At 48.3% G+C, this 21747-nt stretch overlaps 1 protein-coding gene across 2 annotated transcripts in view; it reads left to right on the top strand.

The window, feature by feature from the left end:
* Window positions 1-21747, top strand: part of VIT (vitrin) — a 114142-nt gene that overhangs the window by 64641 nt on the left and 27754 nt on the right. For both annotated transcript variants that reach the window (XM_047782287.1, XM_047782286.1), the window contains 4 exons: window positions 1500-1691; window positions 13986-14033; window positions 15530-15592; window positions 21040-21187. In XM_047782287.1, the coding sequence (XP_047638243.1) occupies window positions 1500-1691; window positions 13986-14033; window positions 15530-15592; window positions 21040-21187 (451 nt within the window). The remainder of the gene's footprint in view (window positions 1-1499; window positions 1692-13985; window positions 14034-15529; window positions 15593-21039; window positions 21188-21747) is intronic.

Genomic DNA, 21747 nt, shown 5'->3' with positions numbered 1-21747 from the left:
ACTCCTAAGTAGAGTTAAGGCTAGAGCTGGGATGCTGTCCCTGGAACCTGTGTTTTCTTACTTGGCAAAAAAAAAAAAAAAAAAAAAAAAAGAGAGAGAGAGGGTGGGGGGTTGTGGTGGAAGAAGCAGAGAGGCTTTGTTGAGGGGATTAAGGATCTTTAGATGGGGAAGCTGAATCCCATCACATGTAGCCTTATAAGAGGAGGCAGAGGGAGGCTAGACCCACACAGAGAAGGCCACACAAAGATGGAGCAGGGGGAGAACTGAGGGTGCTGGCCTTGAAGACTGGAAGGGTGTGGCCACAAGCCAAGGAATGCCAGCAGCTGCCAGAAAATGGAAGAGGCGGGAAGCAGCAGATTCCACATTAGAGCCTCTGGGGGGAACCCAGCCCAGTGATACTGACTCCCAGCTCCAGTCCTCTAGAACTGGGAGAGGATAAGTTTCTGTTGTTTGAAGCCACTGAGTTTGTGGTTATTTGTTACAGCATCCATTGGTAACTAATACTTACCATGGGATCCAGCAGGTGCAGGAGACAGTGGCTATTGTTCCCTCTCAGGACTAGGGCCCTGCTCACTTTGGGGATCATTTTGTTCCGCCTTCTGTCACAGACTCATGGTCCTCAACACAACCCCCAAGACCCAGCGAGTAGCCACTTGCCCCTGTGCCCTCAACCTAGCAAGCTGAGATTCATTTAAAATTATGGAAATAATCTAAATCCTTATGTGTGGATAAAGAACATAATTTAGAGGCAGAATCTGGATGATCCTAACCATCCAATGAATTCTGTGACCCCGTTTTACAGACGACAATGCTGAGGCCCAGAGGAGTTAGTTGGCTAGTCATGAACCTACCTAAACTCAAACATCTAAGACACTCTCTCTAGGAGTCCCTGTCATGGCTCAGCGGTAACTAATCTGACTAGGATCCATAAGGATGTGGGTTTGATCCCTGGCCTCGCTCAGTGGGTTAAGGACCCAGCGTTGCCGTGAACTGTGGTATAGGTCACAGATGCCACTCAGATCTTGCATTGCTGTGCCTGTGGCTGTAGCTCCAATTTGACTTCTAACTTGGGAGCTTCCATATGCTATGAGTGTGGCCCTAAAAAGCAAAAAAAAAAAATTAAAATTTTAAAAATAAGTAAATAAAATGAACTCTCTAAAAATAGCAAAAAGCCCTAGGCCAACAGAACCAGCAAGATATACATTCACAAACCATTGCTTCTAGTGTGAGGCAGATTAATCTGACAGCTGATCATGTTTGGCCTTGTCTGTGCTGCTGTCATTTTGAGTTGCCTTTCAACTATTTTATTGTTATGTAATCTTTGGTTCATTTACTGGCTTATTCCTCCATCCAGATTGTATAGTCCTTTAGGGCAGGTGGATTTCATCCTCCACAGGACTTTGCTCATAGCTGGTGTTCAATAAACATTTATTTTATGTCTGTCCCAAAGAGCCTACTGGCTCTTTTGTGTGCCCCGGTGTAATTCCATTTTCTTACAGGTGAGACCACAAAAGCCTATCAGAGCCCATCAGTTCCAGGGACAACCGCACAGCCAGTCACCCTGATGCAGGTACTGGGGACCACTGCAGTCGAAGCCACCCACACTGCCTTGCCAAAGCCATCCCCATCTGCAGGCTTTACCACCAGCAGCCTCAGACTACAGCCTGTGGGCCAGAGAAGCCGGGAGCTGGGTCAGTAGGTAGACTCTGTGTTGCCATGTGCTGGCAAAGGGGGGGGATGGGTTTTTGGAGTGAGCAGCTCTGTCTGGGTGCCTCTGTATAGAGCCCATTTCAAGCTGGATGAGGGGAGAGCTCCAGAGCCCTGGGTCAGGGGTATGCGTCATGTCCTCCCAGATTCAGGGGGTCCACTCGAGCCAACTAATCATTCAGGACCAAATGAAAAGCTAAGCAAACTGTGAGGAGCGGGCTTAATAGAGGTTTGAAAACAGGACTGCTGCTAATCACACTTTGGAAGGTAGGCTATTATGCGAAATTTTCTCCCTGCAAATTTTCTCAAAAAGCTGGGTGAAAGGGATAACAGATTGCTATGTAAACATAGAAATTTGTTTTGTTTTAAAGGATACATTGGATGCTCCTGGAAGTCTTCAAACACTAGAACCAAACCAAACAAAAAGAATCTCTTTAGGAAAAGCCAGATAACTAAAGTTTTTATTCCCTTTCTGATTGCTTTTTGTCTTACCCCGTGTACTCGTTTCTTAGATCATATTTTAGGTTTCACCAAAGCCCGGTTTATGGAATTGATCTGGAATTTGATCAGTTTTACATTTAGGAGCCCATGTGATAATCCAAACACTGGTTTTACACAGGCTTCTATGTCAGGCATCCTGGATAGGGAGCACCCATCTCATCTCCAAAGATCTTCTGGAAAAGGGGTGGGAAATTCTGCAGCTGGGGTGTTGCTGTTGGCTCCGCCCTTTTTTCTAAGTATTTCCCCCCTGGAGCCACTCTTCCTTCTACGAGGAAGTGCCCAGGACCCTTTCAGCCTCACCTCCAGCTTCCAAACATCACTGCCACGTTGCCTGGCCCTTGCCTCCTTCCCTGTCAGAGCACAGCTCTCTCGTCATCTTTTTTAGTCAACAAATCCAAACACTTTCGATGTGCTAGACTGTCCTCTAAGCCCCTGACAAGTGTTAGCCGATGACGTGCTCAGAACAACCCTATACAGTGGATGCATGACTTCTCATTGGACTGATTCCTTGTATGGAGAGGAAACCAAGGAGCAGGTCGGTGAGGAAACCGGCCCCCAGTCACACAGCTGGGAAGGAACCACCTTCCCAGGATGCAAGCCCAGCAGCCTGTTCTCCAGTGCCTCCCCTTTAGGGCAGGAGGCATCCCCGGCGAAAACGAACACCTCAGAGACCTTGACAGGGATGGGGCGGCGAGATTAGAGGGTCTGAGGCACAGCCAAGCCCTGCTGTGATTGGGAATAAATAATAACAGGACACACAGCCCATTCTCTGTGCCGGGCACCCTGCCTGCATTATTTTATTTAACCTTCCCAACAACGCTATGAAATAGGGAGTATTACTAATCCACCCAAAGAATGACTCATGGAAGAGGCTATAATATAAAGCCCCCAAATAAGAATGCCATAAAAATAATTTCTGAAATACATTAGACATTATCTAGATTCTTTCAAAGACATCTGAGTAGCTGAATGAGTTGTTCGCTCCCCATGTCTCCTTAGAGGACGTCAATTTTACATAACACATCTAATTAAGCCTGGGGCAGATGGTTTTGGCTGTACTGGGAGCTTGGAAATCCTGTTTCAAGTTGGGCCTGTGCTTATGGAAAACCGCAAGCAACTTGAAGCGGTGGCTCCCAGCCTGGCCAAGCTTCCTTGCTCCTGGCCTGGGGACAGGAGCTCTGGGCAGCCGCCTTGCAGCCCATCAGTGTGGGCTCTTCATCCTGGGCCAGCACCCTCGTCCGTGCTGCCCCACAGACAGCTAGACAAATATTCAGAGCCCTTTGCTCTGTGCAGCCAGTACCTTAATTGCCAAGAAAGGAGCCAAACTGAGGAAGGCGGGAGGAGGAGAGGACTTTTGAAAATGTGTATGGCCTACTCAAAGGATTTTCTGTAGCAAAGAGAAGGAGTGCAGATTGATGCCTGAATGCCCAGGTCTTTTTTTTTTTTTTTTTAATAACAGGCTTATTGAGATACTTTTCACCTACTGCACAATTCAGCCACTTAAAGTGTACAGTTCAGTGGTTTTCAGGGTACTCAGAATTGTGTGACCATCACCACAGTCAGTTCTAGAACATTTTCATCACCCCCATAAAACCCCACACCCACTAACTGTCATTCACCGCATCCCCCTAACCCCCTCGCCTCCAGCCCTGGATAAGCACCAGTCTGCTTTCATGAATGTCTATCTTAATACATGGCTATGGATATCTGCGGTGATATTTCAGCCCAACTACATTAAATAATGCCTAATATAGAGAGAACTTATTTCTTAAAATAGTTGAAAATATTCTGTTAATTATAAGAGAGCAACTCTCCTCCTGCTGATGGACAAGTTGCTGTTGTTGCATTTATTTTTTTTTTCTTTCATATATATGACTGTAGTCAAAAGATTCTAGAAGTGGTTCTAGATGAGGTGTTCAAGCAAAACCAAAATCACTTATTCCTTCAAAAACACCTCTTAGACTTCCTGCTGTGGCACTGCAGGATCAGTGGCATCTCTGGATCACTGGGACGGAGGTTTGATCCCTTGCGGGTACAGTGGGTTAAGTATTCGGTGTTGCTACACTGTGGCAGAGGGTGCAGATGTGGCTCAAGTCTGATCCCTGGCCTGGGAAAACAAAAACAAACAAAAATATTTCTTGAGCGCCCACTGCATGTCAGGCCAGCAAGACCCCTGAGAAGCATGAGCCAGAACAGGAGCAGCCTGCATTTGAGGGTCCACGAGTCAACTCTGAGGTAAAGAGCTGCCTTTCAGCCAGGACACAGGAAATTGGAAGAGTCTAGGAGAGAGGAGAACCTTTGTAGCAGGAAAAGATGGGGGCTCTCCCAGCCCATGAGGAGGAGCTGATGCAGGTGGCAGGAGTCCAAGGAAGATGGGGCCAGACACCAAGGCCACATCATGGCCCCTTAACTGACCCACGATTGTGCCAACCTCACAAGATGAGAGGAGCAAGGCTAGGGCTCAGGGAGCCAGGAGCCTACCCAAGGCGCAGGAGAAAAGCTGTTCTTCACAGCCAAGAAAGACGTTGGCATCCAATGGAGCCACGTGGTCACTGTGCTGCATCTTAGGGCCAGAGGAGGCAGCCTGGAGGACCAGAGGCATAGATGGGCTGAGGAAAGAGCTCTGGAAAAGATGGAGAATGCCTCAGGCCCAGCTGCAGGGCCAGCTGAATCTACCACAGGTTTGGAAGGTGGAGTGTGGCTTCATGCAGCATTGTTTGCCTGGTCAGGTTCATCTCAAGACAGCGCCATGGTTGCCTCAGCAGATCTCATCTATCTTCCAGTATATCCACAACGAAGGGTAAACTAGCGAGGGGAGCAGAGCACCACCTGGTGGCAGGGCATGGTGATGCACCTTTTGCTCCCCTCCATCCTCTACACAAGGGGGGCTGAGGAGCAAAGGGTGCTACCTGGGACAGGAAGGAACCGGCATCTGTAACTGCCCATCCCTACCTGCCACATGCAATCTCCCTTCTCACCAACATGCATCTCATCTCTGAAAGTTTATCTTCCTTAAGGTGTCAGGAGAAGGCTTTTCTTAAAATCCAGTCTTAAAAAATAGTAAGACAAATATTCCAAAAGAAAAATGGTCATGAGCAAGCAGGCCACAGAGGAAAAACTATAAACAGCCAGTAAATACAACAAAAGGTGTCTGACTTCACTAGGAACCAAATAAATGCACGGTAAACAATAAGATGTCATTTTTCTACCAATTCATATCAGAAAGGGATAAAACACAGGTTCGGCAAGAGTATGGAGAAATGCACTTAACAGAAATATACCCCTAGGTAATTAGCAGCCACAATCAAAAGAGGCCTGGATAGCAATGTTGTTCGTGATAGAAAAATAGAGAAGATCTAATTGTTGTCAGAGCAGTTAAAGAAGTTACTATCCAGCTATTCAAATACGTGCAGTTAACTGACAGAGGATCGGTCTGTGACAGGTTAAGTCAAAGAAGCAGGGTACAAAACAGCACGGGTGCTGATCTCGTTTTTTTGTAATTTGTTTTGTACAGGAGAACATGTGCGTAGAAGAAGGAATCCAAAGCTATATACCCAAACCGTAAATCAGTCACTGCTGGATATGGGGATTACAGCTGACTCCTAACTATCCATAGCATATATCGTGACAGTGAGCATGTGTTCACGTTATAGAATTAGAGAGAAAACAAAGCTGTTTTTTGAGGTTGTGTCCAAATAATTGGAACAAGGACCAAGAAAGACAATGAAACGTTACGGTGGATAGATTTGGTCCTAAGAAAAACTGATATTTTCCCATGACCGCTCGTCGCTTCCTTTCCATGAAACTTGGTTCTTTCCCTGGGCTGGTTTTTACGTGGCCCCCCTTCCTCCCAAACGGCTTTGCATCGCTCTTTACAGATTCTCCCTCCTCCCTTTTAAAGCCTTGCTTCAGAAAAATTGCCCAATGCATAATGAATGCTGAAGTGTATTTGATTCTCCCACAGCGTAATTAAGGATAACCCATTGTGTGCCCTTAAAAATGACTGAACGCTAATGCTATTTGCATCAATACCATGTTAATGCAGTTTAAGCAAAGTGCTAAATGTTAAGTGACATTGCAGTTGAGGAATTACCTTAACCCCCTCTGGAGTGGCACAGTTGAAGAGAATTATTGGAAGAATAATGAAGTACAGAGAAATATGGCATGTTAGTACAAGACACTTTCTTTGACAATTGTGAAGTACGAAGGTTACTGTTTGTTACTTGGAATTTTCAGTCAGTGTTTTGAGTTAAAGCCCCTCCCCCCCCCCTTTTTTCCATTTCAATCCCTCCTCCAGGGCAGGTTCAGACCACCCAAGGACAGAGCTCTACCTTCATTCTGACCTCGGTAATGTCATCTTAGGATGGATGCTGGAAAGAATGAGAGCAGTTAGGCTAAAATTCATGCTCTGACCAGTCAAATGTTATTACAGATCTCTGGTGCACCACCACCTACACTAACAGCCAAAATAGCCCCCAAGCTAATCCAGGTGAGAACCTGAACTCACCTTTCCAGCTACTGACGACAGTTAAGCTTGTTTACATGGGGTTTGTCTTCCCAAATCTTTGTCATTTGACTCAGATTTGGGCAGAAACGCTTTAAACCAGATATGCCCACAAAAGATACTGCTCAAGGGCCCAACTTGTAAGGAAAGTAGGGAGCCGTTCAATAAGCAAAGCTTTTACAATGGTCATTCCCTTGAGGCAATTTTGTGGAGGTTGTGATAGAAATTCCTAAAGATTCAGTAACTAAGCTCTTAGAAACCTGAAAAGAGATACTCTCTGGGGTGTATACTTGAGGAACTAGGGTAAAAGAAAGAGAAATTTTTATCATTTCCGGGGAAAAGGCAGAGCCAGTTTTTCTGTGACACGGGGAAGAGAAATAATTCTCTCTCCTCCAGTTCTCCCACGGATTGCGGCGCTCCCTGGCTTCCCTTCCTTCACTTGGGGGGTTAGTGCATCCCTTTGGGGTTTGGCCCAGTAACTGGGAATGCAGAGATGAAACAAGTTCTCCAGGACGCTGTGGAGGCCTGTGGGGATGAGAAAGGAAAACCTAGCACAGTGAGATGCTTTCTGCAAACTGCTCAGGCTACAAACTGACATGTGGGAGAGACAATTTCCTTTGCAGCCTCAGGGTGCTAGAAAGGAGAAAAGCTCAGGTCCTTCTACCTGTCTTTCCTCCACATGGTACAGGATCCCTAGAGGCTGCAGCTTCTGTTTTGCTTTGATGCCAGATGGGCCCATGGGGTCCCCTGGGCTAAGAGTCTCTGTGGCTTCACAACTGCACCTTTGCCACACACACTCAGTGGTTCTGGACAAAGGGCTTAAGAATCAGATCGCTGGGCCAAAGACGCAAGGCTGTTTGGGGCCTTGACAGGCCTGTGGGACCGTTCATGCAGCCAAGTGCAAGGCACTGCTTCCTCTGGGGCCCTTGGCCAGGATCTGAGCCTCCTTGGCAAGCCCCCAAAGTAGAGCCAACCACAGAGAGCTCGGCCAACTTCCAAGGAAAATCTGAGCTGGGGGCACTTTCACCAAGGGACAAGATAAGAGAAGAAAGCAGATTGCTGGTTGTTACTCAGCTGACCCTGTGTAATCCCCCAGGGTACCCAAAGGCCGGATTCTCTGGAGCTGCTTTCCAGGACCCTGGCTTCCTCCCCTCTGCTTAGTGGCCCTGCTCTGCTGCACCTGCAGGCACCTTCTCCCCACACACTGCAGGCCTCTGCCGCTCAACTCCGGGCGTGCCAAGTTGTTTTAACCTCTAGTGAACGTCTCTTCACTCTGTTCTCAGTGTGTCCAGAGAATGCTTCTGCCCATCCAGACAGCAAAAGGCTCTCAGGGGTTTGGGTCTGCGGGAGAGTCCCTCCCACCCCTTGCGCATCCTAGGCCAGGGCCACCTTGCCATCCCAGGACCGCCTCTGGGATAAAAGCGCAAATACCCAGACACACCACTTGGGGGGCGATGGCAGCAAGGCACTGGCCAGACCTCCAGCTCCTGTTTTTCCTGCCCAACAACCCAGGGCCGTTCTTAGCATCTGATCCCACTGCCTTTCTACAACCTTTTGCAGCCTTACTGCCTCAGGTCTCTAGCTGAGTCTCCCTTTCTTCTCCACTGTCTTCTCACTGCCAGTAATTAAAGCTCTATCTGGATGACCATACCGTTGCTCCCAGCTCCCTTCTCACCCTCCAATCTTACCCCTTTCTGTTGCTCCTCCCCCTCCGCCAGCACCCCTGCAGCTTTGCACTGAGCACCTCAGACCCCCCACCCATGGACCCTGGAGTGCTTCCACCTGGGAGCCTCTCCGTCCCCAGGCAAAGCCCCAAGATGTCTCACTCATGCCTATCAGACAAGTCACCCACTTCCTCAGCTAGAAAATCATCAGATCACAGAATTAGAAGGAATTATATAAAATGCATCTGGTCTGATTCCCTACCAAAAAAAGTGAATCCTTTATGGTGTCCCGGACAGGGGCCTCTGGCCCATACAGAATAACTTCATGAGTGGTCCAGAGTTTCCCAGCCCCTTTGTTAGAAATACTATATCTACTCGGATCCCGCGTTGCTGTGGCTCTGGCATAGGCCGGTGGCTACAGCTCCGATTCGACCCCTAGCCTGGGAACCTCCATATGCCGCGGGAGCGGCCCAAGAAATAGCAACAACAACAACAACAAAAAGACAAAAGACAAAAAAAAAAAAAGAAAGAAATACTATATCTAGAACGTAAGCCAGTTGCTCCTAATTTGTCTCAACCAGGACTTCTCAAAGTGTGTTCCAAGGACCCTGCTTTCCGAGATTCTGTGAGGTCCTCCCTACTCTGCCTACGTAACCGTGTGAGGCCAGATGTTCTTCACACACATCAACCAAAACAACATTTCACCACAGATTGACTGAAGGGACAGACATCAGATCTGAGCTGTCTTCTATGACATCAGACACTGAAGAAATTTGCCACTCTCCTCATTGAATCCTTTTGTTTTAGAAAAGGTATTTTTCATCCAAAAAAAAAAAAGTTAAAATAGAACAGGCCTCTTGCTATTTTTAAGCCAATGAAGAGTGAAACAGATCACATGGTGAACAGAATATGTTCTGTTCCAGGTAAGAGAATGCGCAGTTTTAATTTCTAATACGGGAAAACTCAGTAGATACAACCAACGTAAACAAAGGCTCTTTGGGGTCCTTAGTATTTGCTACGAGCAGAAATTGGAGAGCCTTTCAAATACGTGAAGGTAGCCTTCAGGTCCTCCTTTATGTCTCATCTTTTCTGGGATAAATTTGTCTGAGTCCTTCAACAAGTACATGACCAGACAGTACACCCTCTAGCAATGCCCCAGTCTGCTGGTGACTCAGAACAGGGCACTGAGAGCAGAACAGCACCTCGAGGTTCATGCCAGGGAATTGTCTCTCTCGCCCTAGACACTCTGGTTCCATGAGACCATCCCAAGTTCCATTTGGGGGAGGCTCTGTCTCCCCATCAGCTCATCTCCAGCTGAACTGGAAATCACTCAGGTTCCCAGGGATTTTCCTCAGGTATTTCTTTTTTTTTGCAGGGGGTGGGGGGCTGCACCCACGGCATAGGGAAGTTCCCAGGCTAGGGGTCCGATTGGAGCTACAGCTGCCAGCCTACACCACAGTCACAGCAACGTCAGATCTGAGCTGCATCTGCGACCTCATGGCAATGCCAGATCCTTAACCCACTGAGCAAGGCCAGGGATCAAACCCACAACCTCATGGTTCCTCGTCAGATTCATTTCCATGGCACCATGATGGGAACTCCATCCTCAGCTATTTCTGCAGAAGCAGGTCACTCCAATCCTGCCCTGGTACAACTGTGGTTTTGAACCCAAATTAGAACGTCACACTCATCTCCATGAAATCCTCCCTTAGTCCGCTGCAGTCTTCCTGAATCTTAACTCTGTCACTGATTGTGTTAACTATCCTTCCGATATCTCTGTCATCCACAAAATTGACTAACATACCACCTGTCTCCTTTCCAGTCACTGATAAAATCATGCCACATGGGACAGACTCTCATGAGCCCCACTAGATGCCCCATCTGTGTTTAGGGCAGCCCATCAGCAGAGACAAGCTGCTATGTACAGACTACAGATGCTGCTGTTGGCCTCCACACTTCAACCTCTCCTCCACAGGACACTGAAATTTGATCCACGAGTGATTCCTGCTTCCTCCACCCACTATGCCTTCTGCCCATGGATATAACTTGACAGCTCCCCAATTTAAGCCACCATCTTCACGGCAGGGGCACTGCTCTTTAAGCAAAAAAAGAAAAAAAAAAAAAGATTACTGAACATACTATACATCGGACATTGTGCTATGTGTTAGAACCAGAGAGATGACTCCGATATTTTCAGATTCTAGGATTCTGCTGCTGATACTACTGCCTTCGCGGGTACCACGTTTTCCGCTTCCAGAATGATCAGCGATGCCCCTGCCTTGTCTGGCACCCCTGGCCAGACCCCTGCCCCTGCTACCAGGACCCTCTGGGTCAGGACAGGGGCAACTCATGCTGGCCTGGTCTCTCCTGCTGTGTCCCGGGGGAAGGAGGGTGCTAGGCTCCAGGTGATTTAGGTTAGAACTCGGTGACTTTTCCACAAAACCATCATTTTGCTGCCTGGCTTCAGGGTACCATGAGCTCTGATCAAATCAGCTTCGCTGGCCTGGAAACCTCACCATGGCGTTTCCGTAGTTTCCATGGGAAGAGGCGGCCAGGTCCCAAACAAAAGCCCAAAACGGAGCTTTGGAGGGTAAACCGTCTGTGAACCCCAGACTGCCCATGCTCCACTGGCGTGACAGCCCGTGCCCATGACCTCTGACTGTCCTTAGCTCCCCTGACAGCCCTCTGAGTGCCCGTCTCACTGCAGAGAGAGAGAACATTCTCCAAGGGAAATGTGCAGCCCTCAGGGCATGCAGCCAGGCCCCGGGAAGGGTGGTGGGCACAGCACCCCTGCTCCAGGGGCTGCTGCCTCTTGGATGGATACTTCCTTCTAAAAACCACACTGGGAGTCCCTGGGGAGAAGCCAGGGGGCTGAAGGGCCACCTGTGCTGCCCCATGGAACTGGAGAGCCCTCAGCGACATGTGTCACGGCTCCTGCATGAGCCCTGGGCTGGCAACTTCTGGCTGTGCAGAGAGGAGAAGGCGCTGTAACTAGGGCAGAGGTGGGGTGGGGTTTAATACAGTGATGGGCTGGGCCCCATACTTAGTATGCACTGCGGGGAACGTTCCAGGCCTAGCTGTTCCATGGCCTCACCTGAGATGCTGAAGCGACAATGCCACCTCCCATGTGATGATGGGGTGGTGGCTGTGTGCAGGCTCTGGAGCCTGGCTGCTTGGACCTGACATTCTGCCCTGCGCTCCATGTGCCTCGTTATCCTCACCTGCCACGTGGGCTCATAGCCTCCCTCACCCACAAGGGTATCGTGACCTACTGTTTGCAAGGTGCTTGGTCAGTGCGTGTTCACAACCAACAACTTCCAGAGACAGACTGTGTCCGGAAGCTGAGCCAGGAATGTCACAAAAATAATTAGCTGGGTTTTATGGTGTCTTTTATACTTTTTAGAGTGATTTTCAACATATTTACCTTCATGTGAGGCAAGGCAGGACAAGTCCTTATGACCTCAGGTTTATACAGGAGAAAACTAGAAATCAAAGGAGGCAGACAAGCCCCCCACCCCTAGGTCTACAGCTAGTGTTTGGTTAGACTCTGGAGGGGTCTTCTTTCTTCTTTTTCCCCACATCACGCCTCTCTCCTCGACACCAGAATACAAATGTTTCTGCATATCTACTTCCCATTACCACCAAACCTCAAAACACCAAGTCCGAGCTGTCCAAATATTTTTCAGCCTTTGGCTTTTGAATGAAAGTCATTTGGTTCAAACTTGTGCCAAATAAATAAAAGTGGCAGGAACAGAAGGACAGGCCTCCAGGACAGAAGTAAGAGGCTTGGAAATCCCTCGTATCAGAGAACTTGTGTCCTACTAAACAAGTTTAGTAGTTTAGAGTTTAGCAGTATCCTACCAAACTCGTGTCAGAGAACTAGTGTCCTACTAAACTAGTGTCCTACTAAAGCAATAGAGCACCCAGCATTCTAATCCTTCTTCACACTCTAGGGCCCTGAAAGCCTTGGGCAAAAACCGAGATGTCACCAGCATGGTTTTTTTGCATGTTTGTTTGTTTGTTTGTTTGTTTTAGGAAAAAGGGCACAGTGCACATTCTTACCAGTAGGTGGAGACAGAGTTACGAGGCTGAAGAAGCTGAATGTTTAAATACATAAATCGTAAATATTCTGAACTTAGAGACCATCGCCACCCAAACTGCTGATGTTACTCAAAAAGAAATTAGGATTCATGGAGAGCGCGTGACTTGCTCAAGGTCCTGCCCCCGGTTAATGGCTGAGCCAAACTGGACTCAGTTCTCACCATTAAACTAGAAAGTGCAAGAGCACAGACTGCATTTTGAAATAGCCTGTTATCTTTTCATCATGCAAAGAAAAATATCACTTTTGAGTGTGTTAATCATTGAAGCATTCAGGAAAGCTGCTGGCCTTGAAGAAATGCAAACAGTTGGTTATGCTCTTGGCCTTGTGAGGTAAAGGCGAAGGGGCGGGGGAGAAAAACAGCCACTTTGGTGTCCTTATGAGGCTCCCTAACATGTCTGTGCTGCCTCTGAGCCCCTCCAGACAGAATCCCCCCAAGGAGATCAGGGACTATTGATAAGAATTTCCCCTTTCCACCACTCTATTTCACCAGCGCCAGTTTGGGGTAGGGGGCATTATATAAATAGGATGCCAGGTGCCACCCTACTCTAGCCTGCTTGAGGCATACAGTGAGAAGCAGAGCCTCAGGAAACAAGTGGACTGTCTGCTCCCTCTGAAGAGGTCAGATTTGTTCTATGTGCTTTCTAAGGAAAGAAACACAAACAGAATGATACTGGGCACATTCTGGGCACTTATTTTTGTTTCGTTTTGTTTTTGTCTTTTTAGAGCCGCATCCTTGGCATATGAAGTTCCCAGGCTAGGAGCTGAATCAGAGCTGCAGCTGCTGGCCTACATCACAGCCACAGCAACACAGGATCCAAGCTGTGTCTGTGACCTACACCACAGCCCACGGCAATGCTGGATCCTTAACCCACTGAGTAAGGCCAGGGATCATACCTGCATCTTCATGGATACTGGTTATATTCGTTTCCACTGACCCACGATGGGAACTCCCTGGGTGCTTATGAAGTGTGATGGATGGATGGAAGGAAGGAAGAAGGAAGGGAAGCAGGGAGGAAGGAAGGTTGGATGGATAAAGATTTCAGATCAATACAGTGAAAAGTTTTCTCACAGTCTAAACAGTCCAAGAATAAATGCACTGTTTTTGTTGGGAATGTAGGAGGTGTAGTGAGTCCCTTGGCTCTGGAGGTATTCAAGTACCAGCCAGCCACTCACTTGTAGGACTGTTATAGAAGCAAGCTAGGCTGTTGGTTCAGATTGCATGAGGTTTCAATTCCCCTTAAATATTAGGATTCCCATTATCCCATCATTCTCAGGGCATAATGAAGGGAAGAAAAAAGTTAAAGATGTTTTGTCTTCAGTTTTTAGAAATTTGAATGAGAAAATCCCAAAGATTTCAGGTTGTTTCATCCCAAAGTCTGGTCTCATGCTCCTTTACTGAACTGTCAGCCACAATTAGAACACCCTTATCATCCTAGCAGTTCACGTGAGAGCTTCTGCTGGTTTCATCGAAGTAACGAGTTTCTTTCTTTTTAATTTTGAAAATCAGGGGAGGAACCTGACTTATGGAAACCTGGATCAGTCCTTCTAGATGCAGGTAATTATGCAGCCCAACTTCCTGGCCGTGGCTAGATCAAGATTCACAGGATTTCAGCTAGTGGCACAGAGCCCAAGCTCGGCTAGAGAAGCCTTTCCAACAGGGTCACCTCGGACGTTAGGGTCTGGTGACCACGCGAAGGGCCCACTGAAACGCCCACGGTGAGGCCTGAGGTAAGGAACAATGATGGCTCACAAAGGAGGAAGGAAGCGTGAAGATAGAAAGGTGGAAGGGAGTGAGTTCCAGGTCATCAAACTGGGTTAAACCCTCACTCCATCTGGAGAACACTTGACTTCCTTCTCTTTCTTCTTCCTTCTTTGCAAATAGGACTCAGGTTTTCCCTTCATGGAAACCAGTGTTCCCTGTCTGCTGCATTGAATGTTTGAAACTCCAACAGCAAGTGCGGCCTTCCAGCTCTTGGTCCGAGGGCAGATTTTGCTGGTGGGTGGGTGGGGGGAGGTAGAGGAGAGGCCTCTGAGCCTGTACTTCTTCCCCTCCCGGGGCTCCTGGCTGAGAAATGCCATGAGCGAATCTTTTAAATGATGTGAGGAAGTGGGAGGAGCAAAGTGACCTTTAATGGGAAGATGAAATCATGTGCTTTGCAAATCGGAAAAACTAACAAGCTAGGAAAAAGCCCATGGACAGCAGCCAGAAAGGACCAGAGCCCCCAGCACCTTCCTCCACTGGGGGAGACTCTCCAGGCGCTGCCCAGCATCCCGGAAACGGGGTGGGGTGGGGATTCACTTCCAGGGCTGCAAGTTTCACTCATTGGCTTTACCTAGAAAGACTCCTATTGTCTTTGTTTCCTATGTGATTTATCTGTGTACTTGGCTCCCAGGTAAACAGTTCTAAAGAAAACCCCTGAGGCTGAAATTCAACTCACACACACACACACACACACACACACACACACACAGCCTCTTGAAAGCCTTTGGCATCTGCACTCTGCTCTCAGACCACTAGAGGCCAAGGGCTGGATTTTAGACCCTCTCGTGTGACGAGCTTGTATCTCATCTCATCCCCTCCAGTCTACTCCCAGCCCCCATCAGACGGTCCCCAGTCTCACTCATCTTGATCCATCAACTCAGTCACTGAATGTTGACTGAGGACTCCCATGTGGGGACAAGAAACCTTTATGTGATGAGTGAGACACATGCCCTGCCCTGAGATTCTCAGAATTTTACAGAGGGATAATTTACACTTGCAAAGTGCTTAATGCTCTCAGATAAGGAAACTAGGCTCAGATAAAACAAGTGAATGGGCAGGAGGGGACGGATCTCAAGCCGCAGGACTTCACAGGACTGTAAGCACCCGCTGTCTGCAAATATTCATTCATTTTTATCTCTTAAGCGGGGGCGGAGTGGAGAGGAGCACAGCGAGCAGGAAGCCAAGCCCCCTAAGCTGAGTGTGAATATTCATTTTTGTCCCCATCCCTGGGGTGAGGCCAGATGCTTCCTGTTCTTGTAAGTCACCGAAAGTTTTACTGCTCTTTCCAGGATTTGTTCCAAAAGAAGAATTAAGCACACAGTCTTTGGAGCCAGTATCCCAGGGAGATCCAAGTAAGTTAACTGACAAGAGAAATCCAGAGTGATGGCTTTGACATCTGATCTGCTCTCTCTCCCTCTACCCACTCACGCCCACCCGACCCCATCTCTCTCCTACCCTGGATCTATTTATCTCCTCTCTTCTGTCACTTTGTTCTAAGGGGGAAAGGGAAGCTTTTGAAGGATTTAAACTCTCCATGTGCAAGAGGGGGAGAGGATCAGATGGTTAAAACGTCACTATGGCAACAGGGTAGGGTGGAGTCGGGGGGGAAAAGAGAAGCAGGGAAAGGAGGAAACTGGCTGGCCAGCAAGAACGGTGGACAGTGGACATGATGGTAGACAGAGCTCAGAGCAGGAAGCATAAATGGGGAGAGAAAAGCACATTCAAGAGCTAGAGAAGGAAGAATCTAGAGGGGTGGAGGTGGAGGTGCAAGAGAGGGAGCAGTTTGGAGTTCCCATCGTGGTGCCGCAGAAACGAATCCGACTAGGAACCATGAGGTTGCTGGTTCGATCCCTGGCCTCGCTCAGTGGGTTAAGGATCTGGCATTGCCGTGAGCTGTGGTGTAGGTCACAGACAAGGCTTGGATCCCACGTTGTTTGCTGTGGTGTAGGTCAGCAGCTACAGCCCCGATTCGACCCCTAGCCTGGAAACCTCCATGTGCCATGGGTGTGGCCCTAAAAAAAAAAAAGAGAGAGAGAGAGAGAGGAAGCAGTTTGAGATGGTTTGAACAACTAGGGTAAATGCTGCTGGATGAAGACCCCTGGGAAGAGCAGCTTGGAGCCGAGAGAGTGGGGAAGACATCCGGTCTAGCAGAGAGTTGACTGCCCAGGTCTGACATTCAGAAGGAACAGCCAAGCCGGAAATTTAGAGTTGGAAGGTGATGAGCCGAAGTTCAGAACCAAGGCTGTGAAAACAGGAAATGCGACCTAAGGAGACAGGCTAGAGTAGGAAGAAACAGAGGACTTAACGCCTGAAGAACTTTGAGACTAACTGGGTGGAAGAGAGGCCACCTGAAGATAGCAGAAAGAAGGGACCAGAGAAAAGAGGAAAACCAGGAGGGAGCTGTGTGTTTCGAGCCAACGAGAGCATCTGCAAATTCCCCCAGAAAGTTGTGACAAGTGACCAACAAGCAGAGTCTCAATTCATCACGTGTGAGAATCACCTGAAGACATTTTTTTTCCTTTTTAGGGCCGTACCCATAGCATATGGAAGTTCCCAAGCTAGGGGTCAAATCGGAGCTGTAGCTGAGGCCTACAGGGCAGCCATGGCAACGTCAGACCCGAGCCGCATCTGCAACTTATGCCATAGCTGGCGGCAAGGCTGAATCCTTAACCCACTGAGCAAGGCCGGGGATTGAACCCTCATCCTCACAGACACTATGCCAGGTTCTTAAGCCACTGAGCCACAGTGGGAAGTCCAACTGCAGACATTTTTTAAAATAAAACTTGCCAATCCCTGCCTCATAACTACTGAATCAGACTCTCCCCCCATCTTGCCACACGAAGTGTGGTCTGAGGACCAGCAGCAGTGGCATCACCTGGGAGCTTGTTAGAAATGCAGCCTGTCATAGCTCCACCCCAGACCTACTCAATTAGGTGATTCCTCTGCCTACTAACCCTCGAGAAGCACCACCTGGAGTGATTCCCTGGCATCTTTATTTGTTGAAGCTTCATAAGCAATCCTGATACTTATCCAGGGTTAAGAAACACTGGCCTAATATATTGGCCAACACAAGGCATTAATCAATAAAATTGTACCACGTTGAAGAAAACTAAAGCAATTAATAAAATTGGGGAGTTCCCGTTATGGCGCAGTGGTTAACGAATCCAACTAGGAACCATGAAGTTGAGGGTTCGGGTCCCTGGCTTTGCTCAGTGGGTTGAGTATCCGGCATTGCCATGAGCTGCGGAGTAAGCTGCAGACGCAGCTCGGATCCCGCGTTGCTGTGGCTCTGGCCTAGGCCGGTGGCTACAGCTCTGATTGGACCCCTGGCCTGGGAACCTCCACATGCCGCAGAAGTGGCCCTAGAAAAGGCAAAAAGACAAAAATAAATAAATAAATAATAAAATAATAAAATAAAATTGGTAGATTGATTCTCCTCCTCCAGCCTCAGTGACCATAACAAATTGCTCACTCTGAACATGTCCTAAGCCAGTTCTGTCCTTTTGTATTGATGCTGTCATCGTCACATCAGCATGTTTTCATCTCAATGTGAGAAAGCCACTGGAGTCTCAGTGAGCTCATACCCTGAGCCAGAGCCACTGTCATTAAAACCTTATTGGGAAGAAGGAGCAAAGATGGCCCAAACATCAGCCATCAAGCTAATGAGTGAAGAGAAGGAAGCAAATAAAGAGACACCTCACCTTCTTAAAACCTATGAAATGACCATGTCAATCCTGAACACATTTTAAGATACAAGAAATAAAAAGGAAAAAATGGTCTAGGAAGAACCAAAATAGATGCTACAAAATCCATGTTAAAATTAATTTAAAAAGAAAATTCTCTAAGGCCCTTACTCTAATTAACAGTTATTTCCCCCCCCCCCACCAAAAAAGTTGTCATATTAAAAGGCGTATTCAATGCATCTGCTGACATCTGGAAGGGAAACCACTCTTCACGGCTTCCTAAACCGTCATGTGAGTACAAATCCCCTGGGGGTCTTGCTAAACCGCAGCTCTGATTTCAGTAGGTCAGGTGGAGCCTGGGAATCGTCATTTCCAGCAAACTGTAAGTGCCCGCAGTCAGCAAGCGCTGAAGAGCACCACTGCCACCTGCTGGCGGAAACTCACATCGCAAGCCCAGACATAGGAAAGACTGGTTTGCCCTGATGAGGCAACATGCCGAGCCAGAGAGCAGTTCTTTGGCTTTTTTTCTTTTTTCTTTTTTTTTTTTTTTGCCTTCTTAGGGCTGTACTTGCAGCATACGGAAGTTCCCAGGCTAGGGGTCAATTCGGAATTGTAGCTGCCAGCCTACCCCACAGCCACAGCAACTCAGGATCCAACCCACATCTGCTCACGGCAACGCTGGATCCCTAACCCACTGATCGAGTCCAGGGATCGAACTAGCATCCTCATGGATACTAGTCAGATTCATTTCTGCTGAGCCATGACACGAACTCCAGTTCTTTCACTTTATCCTGGGCTTAGTGTCATCTTTAAACTCCACTTCTTGATTTTTTTGCTTTTTCCAATCTTCATCTCAAAGATCATGCTTGGGCATAGGCGGTTTGGGGGCAGCAAACGACAGGGGAAGCCAGCAGAAAAGGAAGAGGTGACAGGCCCTGAAGGTCCAGGCAGACAAGAAATGACTAAAAGCTTGCGAGGTAGTGAGCCAAGGCATTGATTCCAGATAAAGCAGCGTCATCCAGGCCCAGAGAGGTCCCTGTCATCGCCTACTTCTCTGGTTTGGATTGCGATGTGTCACAAGAGAATAAAGCACCTTCACAGAAAGAACTTTTCCCCTTAATCTGCCAGTTCTGTAGAATCACCCTTTGCTAGGTGTTTCTCATCAGTTCTGCTTAAAACTGTGTCAACTCATGTCTACTTCTTGCTTTCATTTTTTTATAAATATCCACCCCTGGAGTTCCCGTTGTGGCTCAGTGGGTTAAGGACCCAATGTTGTCTCTGTGAGGATATGGGTTGGATCCCTGGCCTCGCTCACTGGATTAAAGATCCAGTGTTACCTCAAGCTGCAGCATAGGTCACAGATGTGGCTCAGATCTGGTGTGGCTGTGGCTGTGCCCAGCAGCTGCAGCTCCAATTCACCCCTAGCCTGATAACTTTTTTGTTGTTGTTGTCTTTCTTCTTTTCAGGGCCACACGCATGGCACATGGAAGTTCCCAGGCTAGGGGTCTAATCAGAGCTACAGCTACTGGCCTACGCCACAGCCACAGCAACACCACATCCAAGCTGCGTCTGTGATCTACGCCACAGCTCACAGCAACGCCAGATCCTCAATCCACTGAGCAAGGCCAGGTATCGAACCCACAACCTCATGGTTCCCAGTTGGGAACTCCCTGGGAACTACTATATTTGGCCATTGAAGGAAAAAAATATATATCGATCCCTGTCGTGGACCTTCTGAGGAATGGGAGGGACTCCAATCCCATGGAAGCAACACAATAGGCAATAGAGAACAGAAGCTGAGAGCAGAGCAGCCTCATGGGCTATCTTCCGGCAGCTTAGAGAGATCCAGGCTGGTCTGGACAGCTGCACCCTCTCCCATAGAGAGGGCACTGGCCTCCGTGCCCTCCTGGATGCTCCAGCCCAGAAGTTCCTAACTTTACTGTCTCTTATCTTTCCCCCTATGGAACTCTGTTCTTGCTTGTTTTTAGGGCCGCACCCGTGGCATATGGAGGTTCCCGGGCTAGAGGTCCAATTGGAGCTGCAGCTGCCAGCCTACACCACAGCCACAGCCACGTCAGATCTGAGCTGCATCTGCAACCTCATAGCAACGCCAGATCCTTAACCCAGTGAGCGAGGCCAGGGATCGAACCCATAACCTCATGGTTCCTAGTCGGATTCATTTCTGCTGCACCACGATGGGAACTCCTGGAACTCTGCTTTGAAATGTTTTGTCTCCCAAATTGCAGTTGTTAGAGAATTCACTCCTCATGTTTTATTAATTAATGGGATATACCCCTCCCAATAAGAACTTGTGATCAGCCTTGAATAATCAGTGTTATCATGCTGAAATGATATAATTTCAGTCCAGAGCAAAGAAGACACTAACTTCTATTCACTTATGTCATAAAGGAATCTGAAAGGTTGGAATCACTTGCAGCTCCACCATCCCCCTATCTCCATCATAACCTTCCTCTATTTGAGGCGTCCCCTAGATCCTAACCAGAACTGTCCTAGTCTCCATCACAACTAAAAGAAAGGGACAAAAGTCTCAGACAGCTACAAAGAAGCACGGAGATCTGTTGACACAGGGGAATAATTTCTAGGTTGCCCTGCCTAGGCACGTGAAGGATAGGCTTGGTATCAGTTGTTCATTCTGCAGTTCCTGCCCTGCCCTGCCCTGGGCACAGGCCCTGCAGAGTCTTTCCCAATTTATAAAGAGCCAGAGTTCAAGACCACAGCCCCAGAGACGGGCTGAGAGAATGCGCACCTCTGGGGCAGGGTGGGGGTGGGGTCTGCACGTACACGGTCTGAGTCTAGGAGAGGCCCTTCTTGCACTTGACCGGGAGCCCAGAGCTTCTAAAGCCTCCAAGGATGGCTAAATAAGAGCATCCCAAAACTGTCATGGAAATACGTACCAGCCCAAGTGTCTAGGATCTTGGTGCGGGGTGAAAATCTGTTATGGAATAAATAAACGACTATACCTTCCGTCTTGCTGCTCTGCTTTTTAACTTCTTTTCGGTGGACTCTCAAGGGGGGCTCTGGTGTGGGAAGAGGGGAATGAATGGTGCATGCAGTGGGAGAAAAGCGGAGTAACAGAGGCCTTTTCCCTGCCTCAGGCTGCAAAGTCGACTTGTCGTTTTTGATCGATGGGAGCTCAAGCATCGGCAAACGGCGATTCCGAATCCAGAAGCAGTTCCTGGCCGACGTTGCCCAAGCTCTCGACATCGGCCCTGCCGGTCCATTGATGGGCGTTGTTCAGTACGGGTAAGGGCCCCGCTGAATGCAGAAACCGAGGGAGGTCCCACGCTTAATTTTGTGCCAGAAAAAATACCCACACATCCTGGAGCAGACTCATTCTCTGCCCCGATACAAATGTAAATGAAAGCAATGGAAGCCATTCAGATGCCAAGTAAGAAATCTGAGCCTTCCAGAAGCCAGGGGCAGGTTCATCCATATCTGTACCTTAATGGTATTTGCAATCCTGTTTGGTAGGGAGAATATTTGGGAGTGAAGAGAGCAGGGTTCAAGTTTACACTCAGCCACTAACCAGCTGCATGGCCTTGGGCAGGGCCTTCACCTCTGTCACCCGCAGTCTCCTCACCTGTAGAACGAGGAAGTGACCCCCGTTCAACTCCAACTAGTAGAGTATTTGTTTGAGGTGCTCTGGTGCTGCATCTGTAAGTGAGATGCCCAGAAAATATGCTTGCTCTAGGTTGAACTTTCTGGATAAACTGAGGCCTCTGCACTGGTACAGGAAAGGCCCACCCAGTAATGGGGAGGACTGAGCCGGGAGAGGACTGGCCTCATCAGTTGGCCAGGCACCC

The sequence above is a fragment of the Phacochoerus africanus genome, chromosome 5 (genome assembly GCF_016906955.1).
Source record: "Phacochoerus africanus isolate WHEZ1 chromosome 5, ROS_Pafr_v1, whole genome shotgun sequence".
NCBI classification, from domain to species: Eukaryota; Metazoa; Chordata; class Mammalia; order Artiodactyla; family Suidae; genus Phacochoerus; species Phacochoerus africanus.
The sequence above is the reverse complement of the archived record's forward strand: the minus strand, read 5'-3'. Positions and strand labels throughout refer to the sequence as shown.